This window comes from Dendrobates tinctorius, unplaced genomic scaffold (assembly GCF_039654945.1).
Source record: "Dendrobates tinctorius isolate UK_male_01 unplaced genomic scaffold, ASM3965494v1 ptg000211l, whole genome shotgun sequence".
Classification (NCBI taxonomy): Eukaryota; Metazoa; Chordata; class Amphibia; order Anura; family Dendrobatidae; genus Dendrobates; species Dendrobates tinctorius.
In genome coordinates, this window is record NW_027361878.1 from 15,836,019 (window position 1) to 15,854,737 (window position 18,719).

The 18,719-nt window shown below is 46.8% G+C and overlaps 2 protein-coding genes across 3 annotated transcripts; one reads left to right on the forward strand and one right to left on the reverse strand.

Annotated features, from left to right (window-relative positions):
• Positions 1-554: 554 nt before the first annotated feature.
• FAU (FAU ubiquitin like and ribosomal protein S30 fusion) lies at positions 555-6,874 on the reverse strand. Its single transcript, XM_073554496.1, has 5 exons — positions 6,751-6,874; positions 4,329-4,411; positions 3,505-3,649; positions 1,286-1,341; positions 555-714 (listed from the first exon to the last, which is right to left on the reverse strand). Exons 2-5 carry the CDS (start codon positions 4,401-4,403, stop codon positions 589-591), a joined length of 402 nt encoding a protein of 133 aa, XP_073410597.1. The 5' UTR covers positions 4,404-4,411; positions 6,751-6,874; the 3' UTR covers positions 555-588.
• Positions 6,874-18,443, forward strand: MRPL49 (mitochondrial ribosomal protein L49). 2 transcript variants are annotated; one of them, XM_073554495.1, is made up of 4 exons: positions 6,874-7,017; positions 16,106-16,268; positions 17,175-17,299; positions 18,155-18,443. In XM_073554495.1, exons 1-4 carry the CDS (start codon positions 6,955-6,957, stop codon positions 18,299-18,301), a joined length of 498 nt encoding a protein of 165 aa, XP_073410596.1. In that variant the 5' UTR covers positions 6,874-6,954; the 3' UTR covers positions 18,302-18,443. The 2 variants fall into 2 exon arrangements, with proteins under 2 accessions (XP_073410596.1, XP_073410595.1); XM_073554494.1 differs by lacking the exon at positions 18,155-18,443 and adding an exon at positions 17,374-17,955.
• The last annotated feature ends 276 nt before the right edge of the window (positions 18,444-18,719 follow it).

The following is an 18,719-nucleotide window of genomic DNA, read 5'->3' on the forward strand; positions in this document are numbered from 1 at the left end:
TTTAGGAACGCCGGAGGCCCGTTTTCTCCGGTTCCTGCGCCCCCACATGGACCGGAATGGATCCTCCCGCCCGGTGTCATGTTGGCCACAGAAGAACCCTGGTCGGTGGTACCGGGGTTTCTGCCAGTCATCCATACCAGCCGAGGAGGGAGCCGGCTCCAGCACTCCCCCGTCGCTGCTTCTGGACCGGAACCCCTGCCGTTCTCACAGACACTGCACAGGAGGTTCCTTGGCCCAGGTAAGACTGTAGCGTATCCCGCAGTTCCCCTTCGGAACAGGAAACCAACTGAGGGGGAGAGGTGGACCGCCCTCTTTTATCTCTGTAGGTTTCCTGTTCCTATGGGCGGATCCCTCTCTCCAAGTGGGTGCTGTCGTGGCGAAGAGTAAAACCTAGAATGTGGTGTTTTAGTGTTCCCTTTTGAGTAGTGTGTACCAAATTTTAAGGTGTTAAATGGCTGCTTTTTAATTTTCCATCAACTTAATATTTTTAAGATCGTGATCCAAGTTACAGAAAACCTTTACATTTCACCCACAGATAACTCCACACACAACAATGAAGTGCTATATTTTTATTAACTCTAAGACAAATTAAGAGTTGGCATTTGGTCCCTTCTTCTTGCCAAAGGTGGGCACCACATTGACAAAACGCCTGTTGTACTGCATACGCCTTTTTGCCCTGCCAGTCTTCTTTTTCTTCTTCTCCTGCTTGGCCACCTGCAATTAAACAATTGTAATCACACCATTTGTTATGCAGAAACTGAGCCAAAAATACATAGGCAGCTCTGTGTTCCCCAAACAATGCCAGATGCACGCCTGCCTTCTGGATCTTGTATATCCCAGCATGGACTACTATTCAGAGACTTGGGGTATGAGTTATCAAGAGTGTAAGAGCTTTGAAAAGTTACAAAATGTAGGCACAATGTTGAGCTGCAGCTAAATTTTTTGGGTTTTGGTGTCAACACCAGTTTCTCGCACTATCCCAAAAATGGGCTGAGTGGGGCAGGACAAGGTGCAGCGGTAGGCAAGAAAAGCTGTCTCGTTCCTTGTGCCAGCAATTTCACTAAAGTCTGACTCTGTAGTGAGGTATCTGGAGTAGTGCACAGAGGTGCACACTGCCAGTCAGGCAATCCAGATTCATAAAGAGGAGTGCACCTCTTCATGAATGTGGAGCATCTGGCCCCAAAGCTACCACCTCATCAAGACTGGTGAACAACTGGTCTTGATGCATAGGGCCCATTGTTTAGTCCTAGAATAAATGACCTTTGTGGAATCATATTCTACTTACTTTTGGAGTCTGACCTCGGACTTTTCCGGCACGAGCTAAAGAACCATGGACTTTACCTGTTGATAGAAAACATTTATGATTAATACATATATTTTACATAAACGAAAAAGTGGTTTGGTACAGTGTTAGCCAGTAGAAAAAAAATATATAAAGTGCTCTCAGTGAGAAGCAAAATATGAATCTTGTGGGTGTGATACCTTAATGGCTAACAAATAGTGAATGTTGTTACAAAGCAAGCTTTCGGGACTGTTTACATCCCTTCATCAGGCTGATATGACAAAATATTTGAAGAAACCTTATTTATATACAGTTTAAAGCACAACATTTCAATAAACAAAGAGCTTGGAGAGAGAATCCTTAATTAGGTAAGATTAGATAGTGTGAAAAGTTCTGTGAGATCAGAGGGCTACTTGGAGGAGATAGCTCAGGCATGGTAATGGGTCATAAAACCTTCTGACAAATTGAGTCCTGTGTGAATAGAATCAAAGATTGTAATGATTTGTCCTCCCACACTCTCCATGTGTCTGATTTAAAATTGCCTTTTAAAATGACAACTTTCATATTGCCCATGTTGTGTCCTGGATGACAAATGTTTAGCCACAGGTAAATGGGTTTTTTTTTGTCTGTAATTGTATGACGATTAGACCTCATCCTTGCTCTCAGTCTCTGTCCTGTTTCTCCAACATAGAGGCCACCCACAGGACATATATTGCATAGAATTAAATACACCACATTGGAAGAGGAACATGTGAATGTCCCTGGGATCTTATAGTCCTGCTGTGTGTTGGGAATTTGGATTCTGTCTTTGGTCTCTATATGAACGCAGGTTTTGCATCTTCTCCCATTGCAAGGATGTGTTCCTCTTGGTGAATCTGAGGGCATTGAACTACAGATAATGATGGGGGGGGGGGGTTTGAATAGTGTTTTTAACCGGTCATCCTTGTGTAGGATATGGTGAAGTTTCTTAGCCATTTTTCTGAGTATTTCAAGCTGTGGGTTGTAGGTCACTACCAGAGGTACACGATTTTCCTCTTATTTTCCTCTTTTTTATGCATTCATAGAGACCAAAGACAAAATCCAAATTCCCAACACACAGCAGGACTATAAGATCCCAGGGACATTCACATGTTCCTCTTCCAATGTGGTGTATTTAATTCTATGCAATATATGTCCTGTGGGTGGCCTCTATGTTGGAGAAACAGGACAGAGACTGAGAGCAAGGATGACGGTGAGACCTCATCCAAGTACAGACAAAAAAAACCCATTTACCTGTGGCTAAACATTTCTGTCATCCAGGACACAACATAGGCAATATGAAAGTTGTCATTTTAAAAGGCAATTTTAAATCACAGACACATCTGAGTGTGGGAGCACAAATTCATTACAATCTTTGATTCTATTCACACAGGACTCAATTTGTCAGAAGGTTTTATGACCCATTACCATACCTGAGCTCTCTCCTCCAAGTAGCCCTCTGATCTCACAGAACTTTTCACATTACCTATCTAATCTTACCTAATTAAGGATTCTCTCTCCAAGCTCATTGTTTATTGAAATGTGCTTTAAACTGTATATAAATAAGGTTTCTTCAAATATTTTGTCATATCAGCCTGATGAAGGGATGTAAGCAGTCCCAAAAGCTTGCTTTGTAACAACATTCACTATTATTTGTTAGCCATTAAAAGGTATCATATATATATTTTACACATAGTACATCTGAGAGGAATGAAAAGGGCTGTAGCCATATCAACTGTGGTAAATATTAAAGTTGTCCACCTTCTCATACCTATTGCTTGGCCCCTATAAAATTCAAAAAGCCTATACTCATTTCCTGTGCCATCCCGCACTAGTTCTCCTGGGAGATTCTCGTGACACGTGACCAAGATGCCCAATCAGCGCTAGCGTCACTGTCCACACCTCATGTCGAATTGAGCATGAATAGGAAGTCCAAGTTCAGCTGCTGCCCGGACTTCCTCTTCTTGTTCAATTTGTCCAAAGGTGGGGACAATGACGCTGGTTGGGTGCAGGGGTCATAGTCACAAGACTGCAAAAGAGCCCCAGGAACACGAGTGCCAACAACGCTGGAATGGCAATGGCACAGAAGGACATTTTATTGGAGGTCAAGCATTTAGATCAAGAAGTTGTCAAAGTAGTGGACAACAACTGTAAGATCTTCACTTATCAGGAAGTAGGTAAAAATGCAGATGAAAAGCACAAACCTCCAAAAACACGATGAGCTACATCCAAGGTGGTGAATTCAGATACTCCACTCTGGTCTAGGACGGCGTCATCGTGGAGGGGGAGGCCAGCAAGAAGAAGAACCTGCTCGTCAGAGAAAATTCCCACTAGAGAGGAGATGCGATCCTGAATGGAAATTAAGGAGGAATGTTTAACTCATTTTAAAATGCAGCTGATTATTATAGACCACAAAAATAAGCAGATTAGATTAAGCTGATCAAATTCTGGAGAGAGCAAAACTATAAAATCTCACGGCGGAGCAAAAAGGAGCAGACGTGACTGTCCTAATCTTTCACAAGACTGTTACAGCGACGCTCACTGGGTTCCAGCATCTGTACCGCCTAATAACAATGGGAGTCACAGTGCAGATCACAGCGGACAACGCAGCTCCACATCTAGCAGATGGACATTCCATTCTCAGCCATTAAGACTTTTAGTATGAACACCCAGTGCAGATTTCATCGCAGAAGATTTGTGACAAAAACTCTGTTGGCACGGGGAATGTGTTTTACCTGTGAACAAAACTTTGTGAAGTTTCTAGAAAACATTGATTCCATTTTAACCTTCATGGTGTTGAAATACAGAGAGCAGGAGAAATCCTCTGTGAATCCATGGGGAGAACATGATATTCTGGAATCCACAGAAGTTGAGGATTTCATTTGTACTTTTTAGTGAAATTCAGGAGGAGGTAAAAAAAAAAAAAAGGTATCATGTAATGACTGATATGTTAGGGTAAAAAAAAAAACCTTGAAAACTGCATTAGACCAGACTGGTAAGGGGTTTTATTTTACCCCAAAGCTCTCACCTTAATCTCAGAAACGGTCTCCTTCCCAGACACCTCAATGGAGTGCAGATCCCGCGCTAAGACATAAAGCTGCATGGTGTCAGCTGCAATGAGAGAAGAGAAAGTGCAATGTCAAAGTTATGAAGTAGTGAGAACTCACAGTATAAGAAGCCTATAGCGTACTAGGGTGTGTGCACACGCTGTGGATTCTGCTGCGGACCTCGCAGAGCTGCAAGTTATGTACAGTACCATTATAGTGTAGGGAAAATAAAATCCACAGTGCACATGCTGCAGTTTTTTTCAGCGCAGATTTGGTGTGGAATGAAAACTGCAGCATGTTACTTGTGCAGAATTGCTGCAGTTTTCCACCTGTTCCATTATAGAAATCCACAGGTGGAAAACCGCACAAAATCCGCAGGTCATTGCACCTCTCACAGCCCGTGGGCGATGAGGGCCCCCCCAACCTCTCACAGCCCGTGGGCGATGAGGGCCCCCCCAACCTCTCACAGCCCGTGGGCGATGAGGGCCCCCCCAACCTCTCACAGCCCGTGGGCAATAAGGCCCCCCCCCAACCTCACAGCCCGTGGGCGATGAGGGCCCCCCCCAACCTCACAGCCCGTGGGCGATGAGGGCCCCCCCAACCTCTCACAGCCCGTGGGCGATGAGGGCCCCCCCCAACCTCTCACAGCCCGTGGGCGATGAGGGCCCCCCCCAACCTCTCACAGCCCGTGGGCGATGAGGGCCCCCCCCAACCTCTCACAGCCCGTGGGCGATGAGGGCCCCCCCCAACCTCTCACAGCCCGTGGGCGATGAGGGCCCCCCCCAACCTCTCACAGCCCGTGGGCGATGAGGGCCCCCCCCAACCTCTCACAGCCCGTGGGCGATGAGGGCCCCCCCCAACACCTCACAGCCCGTGGGCGATGAGGGCCCCCCCCAACACCTCACAGCCCGTGGGCGATGAGGGCCCCCCCCAACACCTCACAGCCCGTGGGCGATGAGGGCCCCCCCCAACACCTCACAGCCCGTGGGCGATGAGGGCCCCCCCCAACACCTCACAGCCCGTGGGCGATGAGGGCCCCCCCCAACACCTCACAGCCCGTGGGCGATGAGGGCCCCCCCCAACACCTCACAGCCCGTGGGCGATGAGGGCCCCCCCCCAACACCTCACAGCCCGTGGGCGATGAGGGCCCCCCCAACCTCACAGCCCGTGGGCGATGAGGGCCCCCCCCAACCTCTCACAGCCCGTGGGCGATGAGGGCCCCCCCCCAACCTCTCACAGCCCGTGGGCGATGAGGGCCCCCCCCAACCTCTCACAGCCCGTGGGCGATGAGGGCCCCCCCCAACCTCTCACAGCCCGTGGGCGATGAGGGCCCCCCCCCAACCTCTCACAGCCCGTGGGCGATGAGGGCCCCCCCCAACCTCTCACAGCCCGTGGGCGATGAGGGCCCCCCCCAACCTCTCACAGCCCGTGGGCGATGAGGGCCCCCCCAACCTCTCACAGCCCGTGGGCAATAAGGCCCCCCCCCCCCCCACAGCCCGTGGGCAATAAGGCCCCCCCCCCCAACCTCTCACAGCCCGTGGGCGATGAGGCCCCCCCCCCCAACCTCTCACAGCCCGTGGGCGATGAGGCCCCCCCCCCCCAACCTCTCACACAGCCCGTGGGCGATGAGGCCCCCCCCCCAACCTCTCACACAGCCCGTGGGCGATGAGGCCCCCCCCCCAACCTCTCACACAGCCCGTGGGCGATGAGGCCCCCCCCCAACCTCTCACACAGCCCGTGGGCGATGAGGCCCCCCCCCCAACCTCTCACAGCCCGTGGGCGATGAGGCCCCCCCCCCCCAACCTCTCACAGCCCGTGGGCGATGAGGCCCCCCCCCCAACCTCTCACACAGCCCGTGGGCGATGAGGCCCCCCCCCCAACCTCTCACACAGCCCGTGGGCGATGAGGCCCCCCCCCCAACCTCTCACACAGCCCGTGGGCGATGAGGCCCCCCCCCCAACCTCTCACACAGCCCGTGGGCGATGAGGCCCCCCCCCCCAACCTCTCACAGCCCGTGGGCGATGAGGCCCCCCCCCCCCAACCTCTCACACAGCCCGTGGGCGATGAGGCCCCCCCCCCCCCAACCTCTCACACAGCCCGTGGGCGATGAGGCCCCCCCCCCAACCTCTCACACAGCCCGTGGGCGATGAAGCCCACGAGTTGCCACGTGCAGACCAGTTTCCCCCGGCCTCTATGTCGGGAGGCTACAGCAGCCCTCGTACACCTCACTCCACGCCGGCGGGCGGCAGCGCGCACATGTGCCAGAGCAAACAGGCGACACCCCGGCAGCACCGCACTACCCGGAGCCGCCATGCCCCCTCCTGCCCGCCCGCGCACACCATACACCGGCTGTACATAGAGCCTCCCGGCCCACAATCCCGCCACCATCCCCGAGTTTCTCACCGGCCTCTCCGAGTCTTGCAAAATGGAGGAAAGAGGAGGAGGAAGGAGCGCGCACGCTTTTAAAGCAAAGCGTGAACGCGCACGAGACGCGTGATGACGCAGCACGTTGACTGCCGTGCTTGCGTTCTCATCAGGAAGCTATGAGGCCGCCATGTTGGTACACCCACTAAATAGGAAGTTGCCGGTGGTGACGATCGAGGAAAGATGGCCGCCCCCATCCTGAGAAGGACAGCACTGCGAGCACTGAATGCTGTGAGCAGACTGCAGGTACCGCACGGTGACGTTGTATGTAGACTGACCAGAGGCGGTTTCTGTGAGGCGGCTGTGGACACAGTGTTACATTAGGATTTGTGCTGAGCCTGACCCAGCGGCTTGTGTTCCACTGTTCATGCCCTGTCTGGCCATGACAGGACCGCTTAAAGGGGTTGTCCAGCCCCACTGAAATGTTTGCCAAAGGCTTAGACTATTACCAAGTGATTAGGCCGAATCCAGACCGCGGTGTCCGGACCGGCCGAGGGCCACATATGGCTCTGTGACCCAGATTGTCTGAATTCGGCCTAATACTCGCCCCACCAATCCTCCGCCAGTCTCTCTCCTGACCTCCAGGGATGATGTTTCCAGCACAAGCTTGAGACCGCTGCAGCCAATCATTGGCATCACTGCAGCAGCATGTCCCGCTCACAACACCATAACTGGAACGAGGCTGAAGTTCGTTTCTTATTCCTCAGTTTCTTTTTCAGCAATTTTTTCCTTTCTGTTTTTTATAGGTTTAACAACAAAAATTAAGCATCACAAGAATAACATACAATGCAGCGAGGAGCCTGATGTGAATACACTTCAAAACGGCTACAAAAACTGGCACAAAAATGGGCATCAACGTGGGCACCAAAGGGCGTTAATGAGAGGGTTAAATGACTTTGGACCACTGATCCCACTCTAAGAATACACAGATAGTGATGCCCTGATTGAAAGCCAGGTCCCTCCAGCCTGGCCCAAATGGGTTCTGGGCATCAGAACTGGCATCAAAGAGGGCAAACAGCCGATTTGCACAGTTTTGAATAAGTAACTGATGTTTTTAAGGGGTTAAATGACTTTGGGCCACTGATGTCACACTAAGAACACACAGATAGTGATGCCCCGCATCAAACCCAGGTCCCTTCAGCCTGGCCCAAATGGGTTCTGGGCATCAGAATTGGCATCAAAGAGGGCAAACAGTCGATTTTGGCCATTTGAATAAGTAACTGGTGTTTTTAAGGGGTTAAATGACTTTGAACCACTGATCTCACACTAAGAATACACAGTTAGTGATGCCCTGAATGAAAGCCAGGTCCCTCCAGCCTGGCCCAAATGGGTTCTGGGCATCAGAATTGGCATGAAAGTGGGTAAACAGCTGATTTACACAGATTTGAATAAGTAACTGTTTTTAAGGGGTTAAATGACTTTGGGCCACTGATCTCACACTGCAAACATATAGAGCAGGGAGTCCTACATCAAACCCAGACTGCCCACTTTGATGCCAATTCTGATGCCTAGAACCCATCTGGGCCAGGCATGAGGGACCTGGGTTTGATGCAGGGCATCACTATCTGTGTGTTCTTAGTTTGGCATCAGTGCCACAAAGTCACTTAACCCTTAAAAACATTAGTTACTTATTCAAATCTGTGAAAATCGGCTGTTTGCCCACTTTGATGCCAGTTCTGATGCCTAGAACCCATTTGGGCCAGGCTAGAGAGATCTGGGTTTGATGCGGGGCATCACCATCTGTGTATTCTTAGTGTGAGATCAGGGGCCCAAAGTCATTTAACCCCTTAAAAACATCAGTTACTTATTCAAATGGTCAAAATCTGCCCACTTTGCCAGTTCTGATGCCAAGAACCCATTTGGGCCAGGATGGAGGGACCTGGCTGTGATGCAGGGTATAACTATCTGTGTATTCTTAGGCCAGGGTCACACTGCGTTTAGGCAGTCCGTTGAAGGACTGCGTTACACCACGGTATAACATGGTGTAACGCAGTCTGTTAACGCTGCCATAGACCCCAATTATGTGGCACATCGCGACGCATGCCATAAAGCGGCACGCGTTTGCGATGTCCGGTCAAACACTGACGGAGCCACGGATGCGGGCTGCAGCGTCTGAGGCTCCGTCATAGCATAACGCAGCCCGTCAATGCTATGCCTTGAACGGGCTGTGTTAACGCTATGTGAACCTGGCCTTAGTGTGGGATCAGTGGCCCAAAGTCATTTAACCCTTTCATTAATGCCCTTTGGTGCCCACTTTGATGCCCATTTTTGTGCCAGTTTGATAGTTTTTTTTTTGTAGCTGTTTTTAAGTGTATTGTCATCAGGGCTCTTCACCGCATTGTGTGTTATTATTGTGATGCTTAATTTTTGTTGTTAAACCTACAAAAAAACAGAAAAGAAAAAATTGCCGAATAAGAAACTGAGGAATAAGAATCCAACTTCAGCCTCAGAGACTGTCTGATGGGAGGATCTATAAGTAATACACAATGCATTCTCTACCATTCAAAGATTTCAGTAATTAAAATCTCAAGAGGTCGTTTAAGCCCTGAATGAGATTGGCCGGGTTACACAAAGATTAGGTTTTCTGAAGAGGGTCTGTGGCCAGATACCACAATGCAAACTGCAAATATAACTGAACTGTTCTTAGGGTACCGTTACATTTAGCGATGCACCAGCGATCCCGACACTGATACAACCCGGTCAGGATCGCTGGTGCATCGCTAAATGGTCGCTAGTGAGCTGCCAAACAGGCAGATCTCACCAGCAACGCAGCAGCGATAAGTGATCCATCGGTGGTTGCTCTTACCTGTCACACCCCAGCGATGATGACGACTTCCGCCTGCGTCCATGCGTCGTTGGTCGGCGCCAGCGGGACGCCAACGAGGAAAAAATGGCCTAGGATATTCGAGTGCAATCAGCGATATCCAGCAGGCGGGCGGGGGCGGTCGCCGCTGCGTGTCACATGTAGCGAGATCGCTGATGCGTCACAAAATCGGTGACGCTTTAGCGATATCGCCAGCGATCTCGCTGTGTGAGAAGGGGGCTTTAGACATGATGAGGCTGGTGTGCATACTTTGAAAATCTATGTCTGAATGGCTCAATAGTATAATCTTTTATGAACTTTTAACTCAATCTCCGAATGGCAGCTCCTCTGTGCCCCTCCTCATTGCTGAGCTCTCATACTACTCAGTACAAGCTGCAGCTGTCAGTCATCCATTCTATATCTGGACTTAAAGGGGCTGTCTGGCCTTAGGCTACAAGTGTGCAGTGACTCCTCACATCGCGCGAATCTCCAGTGCCGGGAGCAGACGGTTATGTGATCTGAATACTCCCAGCCACATTGTGACTATGACAGCCCCCCGAGGAAGCCCACGCAAAACGTGCGTAGGGGCTACATCGCCTCATTCAAGTGACACTAAGAACTTGGATTTTGTAATGTAAAGCTACTACATATGATATGTATCTATGCCACCAGAAATTGCTGCAAGCACTTGCACTTTGTTAGCCATTTCTTGTACTTGCATATTGATTTAATTTCCAGTATGATCTTCCCATGTCCCCGTTACCTTTTTGTATGAGTTGGTGAATTTTGTTCCCACTTTGCCCTCCTTTGTCACCTGGTCTCATACCTATGCATTTAACTTTGTTGTTCCTTTGGACATTTTGCTGATTTATGTAATTGTGATTTAATAAATTGTTATTTTTATTGGACCGTTGCTTCAGTTTTTCTTCATGTTCCACATTGTGACTAGATATGTCTGGCCTCGTTCAGTACACTTGTATTTAATGAGGCCACATACGTCTAGTCGGCATGTGACTGCATGCATGCAAATACATGCGGCTAGGGACACCATCAGGGCATTACTACTGTATGGGGCCCGGTGAGCAGCAGCACAAAGTGGGGCCTGCAAGTGCAGGGCCCCGCTTTTGTGTTTCTGCTCACCGGGCCCCATCGTGCACTAAAGTGGTGTGCTTTCTCCGAGCTGTGCGCGGCCGTCTGACCTTGATGGCTGCGCGTAACTCCTGCCCCCTCCGCCTTCTCTGTACTTCCGGTCAGGTGACAGCGCATATGTGATGACGTCACTTCAGCTAGAGACATCACTGGTGAGTCTGTGTTACCTGTACACTGACACTATACACTATATACAGAGCTCCTGTGTATGTCACTGGTGATCACTGCATTACCTGTACACTGACACTATATGCAGAGCTCCTGTGTATAATGTCACACCAGTGTACACTACATACAGAGCTCCTGTATATAGTGTCACTGGTGATCACTGTATTATCTGCACACTATATACAGAGCTCCTGTGTATAATGTCACTGGTGATCGCTGTATTACCTGTACACTGTATATACTATATACAGAGCTCCTGTGTATAATGTCACTGGTGATCACTGTATTACCTGTACACTATATACACAGCTCCTGTGTATAATGTCATTAGTGATCCCTGCGTCACTGTTACCTGTACACTGACACTATATACAGAGCTTCTGTGTATGTCACCGGTGATCACTGTATTACCTGTACACTGACACTGTATACAGAGATCCCGTGTATGTCATTGGTGATCACTGTATTACCTGCACACTGACACTATATACAGAGCTCCTGTGTATAATGTCACCGGTGATCACTGTATTCCCTGTACACTGACACTATATACAGAGCTTCCGTGTATAATGTCACTGGTGATCACTATGTTACCTGTACACTGACACTATATAAGGAGCTCCTGTGTATAATGTCACTGGTGATCACTGTATTACCTGTACACTATACACAGGAGCTCTGTATATAGTGTACAGGTAATACAGTGATCACCAGTGACATTATACACAGGAGCTCTGTATATAGGGTATATTGTACAGGTAATACAGTGATCATCAGTGACATTATACGTAGGAGCTCTGTATATAGTGTACAGATAATACAGGGATCACCAGTGATATCATACACAGGAGCTCTGTATATAGTGTCAGTGTACAGGTAATAGTGATCACCGGTGACATTATACACAGGAGCTCTGTATATAGTGTCAGTGTACAGGTAATAGTGATCACCGGTGACATTATACACAGGAGCTCTGTATATAGTATATAGTGTACAGGTAATACAGTGATCACGGTGACATTATACACAGGAGCTCTGTATATAGTGTCAGTGTACAGGGAATACAGTGATCCCCAGTGACATTATACACAGGAGCTCTGTATATATGAAATTGTCACAGAAAAGGATTCATGAAGTCTGGGAGGGTCTAAAGTCTATATCTGGGCATAAACAGACTGTCTCCAGGATGGTTGTAGATAAAGAGGGGCTTAATGAACTTAATCTATTCTTTAACAGATTTAATCACACACTGACTGCTCCTGCCCCTGCATACCATTCACACCTCTCTACTACAATAACCTCACCCCCTGCTGCAACTTGTCAACTGAGCCAGGGTCTGTTCTTCACAAGTACCCAGGTTGCAAAAGAACTGGATAAGATCAAAGTTTTGAAGGCTGCAGGTCCTGACGGCATCAGTGCAAGGCTAATCAGAACCTGCGGGCACCAGCTGAGTGAGATCATTACATATCTGTTCAATATGAGCCTGAGAATAGGTATAGTACCACAACTGTGGAAATTATCGTGTGTGTGGTACCAGTTCCGAAGAAACCTTATCCAAAAGACCTTAATGACTATAGACCTGTAGCATTGACATCACACCTGATGAAGGTACTAGAGAGATTGGTTCTCACACGTCTCCATCGTCTAGTGAGCTCGGATATGGACCCTCTCCAGTTTGCCTACAGGCCGGGCATTGGTGTGGATGAAGCCATTATTCACCTTCTAGATGGGACTCTCTCTCTCCTGGAGAAACCTGGGAACACTGTGAGAATAATGTTCTTCGATTTCTCTAGTGCTTTTAATACCATACAGCCAGGTCTACTGAGAGACAAGCTGGGCCTTGCTGGCGTGGACCTTCAACTCTCCACCTGGATCCTTAACTACCTCACAAACCGACCTCAGTTTGTAAAGGTTCGGGACAGTGTGTCAGACACGGTGATTTGCAATACAAGGGCACCTCAAGGTACAGTTCTTGCCCCTTTTCTCTTCACACTGTACACTGCGGATTTTAAGTGCAACTCATCTAGCTGCTACTTGCAGAAGTATTCTGATGACTGCAATAGTAGGCCTCATCACAGGAGATGAAAGAGAGTACAGAGATACTAACCAAGCTTTTGTGGAGTGGTGTCAGAGGAACCACCTTAGGATTAATTCCGGGAAGACCAAGGAATTGGTGGTGGACTTTCGCAAGGGAAAAAATCCACTAGTAGTGGTGAACATTCAGGGAAATGACATTGAGATAGTCGATACCTATAAGTACCTTGGTGTGATCCTCAATAATAAGCTTGACTGGGCCCATCACTTGGATGCAGTGTACAGGAAGGGCCACAGTAGGCTTTATCTGCTCAGAAGGCTGAGAGCCTTCGAAGTTAGGGGGGCACTCCTTGCATCCTTCTTCAACTCTGTTGTGGTATCAGTCATCTTCTTTGGTGTGGCGTGCTGGGGTAGTGGCATATCAACCAGGGACAGGAATAGGCTGGACAAACTGATTAGAAGGGCCAGCTCTGTCCTGGGATGCCCCCTTGATCCAGTTCAGGAAGTAGGCGACAGGAGGATACTGGCCAAGGTGAGCTACATGGTGCAGAATGATTCCCATCCCATGCATGAGACCGTGACAAAGATGTGCAGTACTGTCAGTGACCGGCTACTTCATCCTAAATGTGAGAGGGAGCGCTATCGAAAGTCCTTCCTTCCTGCTGCAGTTAGGATGTATAACCAGCACTATCCAAAACGGAGAACGACCCAAACAGTGAACTGATAGATCCAAAGTTGTGATAGTCCGGTTATATCTTTTTTTTTTTTTTCGTATATGTACCTACCTACTGTCAATGTAATGCCTTTATGCATCTGTATCTGTACTTGTTCCTGCCTTGCTGCTGTAATGCTCTGAATTTCCCCATGGTGGGACGATTAAAGGATTATCTTATCTTATAGTGTCAGTATACAGGGAATACAGTGATCACCAGTGACATTATACACAGGAGCTCTGTATATAGTGTCAGTGTACAGATAATACAGTGATCACCAGTGACATTATACACAGGAGCTCTGTATATAGTGTCAGTGTACAGGTAATATAGTGATCAGCAGTGACATTATACACAGGAGCTCTGTATATAATGTCACTGGTGATCACTGTATTATCTATATACTATATACAGAGCTCCTGTGTATAATGTCACTGGTGATCACTGTATTATCTATATACAGAGCTCCTGTGTATAATGTCACTGGTGATCACTGTATTATCTATATACTATATACAGAGCTCCTGTGTATAATGTCACTGGTGATCACTGTATTATCTATATACTATATACAGCAGGGCTGTGGAGTCGGTAAGCCAAACCTGCGACTCCGACTCCTCAATTTCCCTTACACCGACTCCACGACTCCGACTCCCACACATATTGCTTATATTTAAATGAAAAATTTATTGTAGTACAATGTGAACCTCAGACATTTAATCATTTTTATGATCCAATAATCAAGATATTTAGATAGAACAGAATATATATTGGTGTACTACCCGGTTTTCATTCTTTTTGGTACAGATACGATATGGATAGACAGATATGGATAAATGGATAGATAGAGCAGATTTCTAATCTGCTTTTGCTATTGAAAACATTATCTATGAGCTCAAAAACCTTTCAGGTGATGCAGTTTTTTAAAAAGATGATCAACTTTTGCAGCTGAAAAACGTATCCTCAAAAAACACAGGAAAAACGCTGTGTGTGAATGTAGCCTTAGATCAGGAATAGAACAGCCATTTATAGGACATTTCATAACTTTCCCAAACTCCTATGAAAAAATATTCAGCACATCCTGCATTGAATTACTGTACCCAATTTATTATATATTTTAGGAGTCGGTCCATTTTATACCGACTCCAACTCCGACTCCGACTCCACCAAAATGAGCACCGACTCCGACTCCACGACTCCGACTCCACAGCCCTGATATACAGAGCTCCTGTGTATAATGTCACTGGTGATCACTGTATTATCTATATACAGAGCTCCTGTGTATAATGTCACTGGTGATCACTGTATTATCTATATACTATATACAGAGCTCCTGTGTATAATGTCACTGGTGATCACTGTATTATCTATATACTATATACAGAGCTCCTGTGTATAATGTCACTGGTGATCACTGTATTATCTATATACTATATACAGAGCTCCTGTGTATAATGTCACTGGTGATCACTGTATTATCTGTACACTGACACTATATACAGAGCTCCTGTGTATAATGTCACTGGTGATCCCTGTATTTCCTGTACACTGACAGTAATTATAGTTCCTGTGTATAATTGCACTTAGTTTTGTTTTTTTAGATTATCAGTATTGTATTAATCAGTGGTGGTAATATGTGATCTGGTCACAGTGTGACGGAATTTGTTCCTTGTATGTGGTATTAATGGTCATTAAAAAAAAAGTGACTCATTCCCTTTAAGAAAAATACATAAAAATATATTCATATTTAATAGGTTAGAGTAGAGTAGAGTAGAGCCCGGCCAAAAAAAGTCTGTGTCGTGGTGGCAGCTTAAAAACGTCTTTTGGTCAGAACAAAAGCTGCTGGTCATGAATGTGATCTGGTGTTTGATGGGAACTGTTAATATCTGATTGGAGAGGACGTGGTGAAGTTGAGTTTTTCCAAGAGTGGGTGGTGGGCCTGTGGAAGGTTCAAAGGGTGGAAGTGGAGACTGGGCGGAGTCTCAATGGGGCATGAAAATTTTGCCAGTATGGAGCCCTGAAATTCCTAGAGGCAACCCTGCTTGCTGTGAAGCCTTCCAAAGGGCAATCTTTGTAGAAGCCATATGCTAATGAGCCTGAATGTGCACTGTGGGCGTGTCAGTGCCCTTAGAAGCAGTCCAAGTGCATTGACACACCCCCAAAGCACTTCCAACCTGATTTGCAAATTGATTCTACACTTAATTTTCGATGATTGGCACATCGGATCTATAAAACAGAAAAAAAAAATTATTTTGGGACAAACGCCTATATGACCACACTACTAAAGCCAGATTTAAAAATGTGGCAAGTTGCCTTTAAAAAGACCGGTGCCTAGGACAGAAAACATGTGGTCCATGACTAGTAACCAGTCCCTCTTCAGAATAATTTTTTCACCTCCCCAATGGTGAAAATATAACAAGTAACTTCTGTTTTTGTATACATTTTTCTCTTTTAATTCTCTTTCCAGCGGCCATGTAGTGGATCAGCTGCCAGCGCGAGCTCTCAGTATCCAGGCATAATAGAATCCCACGAAGAGTTTCACTTTGTGGAGCGTCTCATACCTCCGACACAAGTACCCAAACCACCAAAGCATACAGCACCTGCTCCGTCTGGATGGATACCCCCTAAAGGTTTGTAAACAGCAAATGCTACAGCAATGAGCGCACATTGATGTTATATCATATGGACTAGACAGCTGTTTAGTTTTTCCTTGTATCAAAGCGTCTACATTTAAAGGGATTGCATGAGATTGGTAAAATAATGTCTACGTGTTTTTCTAGACTCTGTGGCACTGTAGTTCTTTCTTCAAACAAAACAGTCCTTTACTTACCCTGCCCGGGTCCACTTCTGCTGCTGTTGTCTATTGTTTGCAGCAGTGTCCCTAAGTAGAAGGCACTAGCTGCTGAGTTCATTGATTGGCTGTAGTGCTGTCACCAAAATGTCAGTGCTGCAGACAATAACAGACACTGAGAGTAGCAGGAGAGACTCAGAGCTGGACCAGGGGAGGATGAGAAGAGAAAACTTTTAAAAATAAAATCAAACATAATGAGCCAAGGGACAGATTGTCTTACATGAAATCGCAATACACATCCAATGCTGCAAAGAAGCAGGAGGAAAGCTCATACAAGCCGCAATGACCAGGATAGGAGAGGACTCGCACTCTGGCCATTTAATACCTTAGATGCCACGGTCAATAGCAATCGTAGCATCTCAGCAGTTAAGGAAGCCTTCTGTTTTGTTATATTTAGAGATGAACTGTAGAATAGTGCAAAAAGAACAGAGCCAAACAAACTTTGGAAGAAAAAAAAAGGCATGAATGGGGGAATTGAGGCCTAATGGGTAAAACAGGCTGTGACGGTAAGGGGTTAAAGAAGTTGTCTGACTCCAAAATTCTGCAAATAAGGCCGATAGTCTGGTTTTTTCAAACCTTCACGGCCCACCTGATTTTCCTGGGGTCCCTGAGCTTCTGTTTTGAAAGTCATCGTCACCACCGATGTGGCGATGGTTCCAGTGGTAACCTCTTCTTTTCTCGCCAGACACCCTGCCGGATCTTCCTTATGTTGTGAGACGCTCCCGGATGCACAATATCCCAGTGTACACAGACATTACTCATGGTAATCGACACATGACGATCATCCGGAAGATTGAAGGTGACTTATGGGTGAGTGACGCTGTCTGATCTCGTAGCCGATTCTTTCTTGTTAGACATCTTCACTTTTTGTCGTTTGGTAGCAGCATTATTGCTCTTATTGGGGCCGTCTATGCCAAGTAACCGCACGAAATGCTGCTAAACCACGACGCGCTCTGGAGAACCAGCACTGGCCATTGAAATCATTGGCTACCGTTTCATTTAGAAGGGTAAGACCAAAGGAAGGATTCACACATGCATTTTTTTTTGCCATGATTGTGGCATCTTTAACTTGGCAAGAGTAGGCACGGAGGGCATAACACTTGTGACTCCATTTCTTGGTTCTAAAATTTGGAACCTCATAATAACTCCCAATGCTTCCCTGATGGGTCCACCTGTATTGGTGGACGATATGTGTCAGAGATATAAGGGGCACTAGTGAGGTCAGGACTACACTTGGGGACTGTCCATGTTAGGACTGGGGACTCGCATGATGGGGTAGCTCACAACCAAGTATTACGCTCCCTGTGCCTGCTCTTGGACTTCGGATGGCTCATCTGGGACACCAAGAGAGTGAGACCCCCGTACTATTTTACTAATGTGCACTGGTTTTATTGAGCATTTGCATTGAATTTTGTATTTGTCGTGGTTTGTGTGTCTGTATGTTCCCCGGATGTACAAGAAATATATTTTGGATTTTCTCACCCAACTATTATCTATCCTTGCTGCTAGCAGCACTTTTTTTTTTAAAGTTATTTAGTAGTGGATAACTTCTATACGAAGGAAAAAACCTAGAACGTTTGATATCAAGTATTATCAGTTCCAGTAGTCGCTATCGTGTTTTATTTGTGCCTGAATGTCCATAAATCTTGACTATTTCATCTAAAGGCTCTGGAAGCAGATGTACGGGAATTCCTGACGAGTTTAACGGGAAGGACACCGGCAACTCAAGTTAATGAGATCAACAACTCAATCCGGATTAAAGGCTATTTTGATAAGGAATTACAGACCTGGCTAGCTGAGAAGGGCTTCTGACACCATTGGAATCGCTCGTCATAATGGAATGAAAAGAGACTCTGATCTCCATTCTTCTCTAGTAAAGACTAGCCAACTCCATATCTTAGTGTGGTCTGTGGAATACTCATTCATAAACCTATTAAAAAACATTTTGTAAATAGCTTTGTGTGTACTAGGGGGGTAGCACTATTATAGTTTTAAGAAAAATTCCTACTACCGTGCAGGTAAGAGCTATTACAGAAATTAAGAATAAAGCACACATGATTTTATAGGCCTCTTCAGTCACCAGATGGAGGTCACAAGTCCTGATATGTGTCAGCTATTAAACTGTATTGGAAAGTGTAGCTCTCGTGCTTTCCTGTATAGAGGGACAGTGCAAAAAACAAGTATAATAATTAGTGACGAGCGAATGTGCTCGGATAAGGCGTTATCTGAG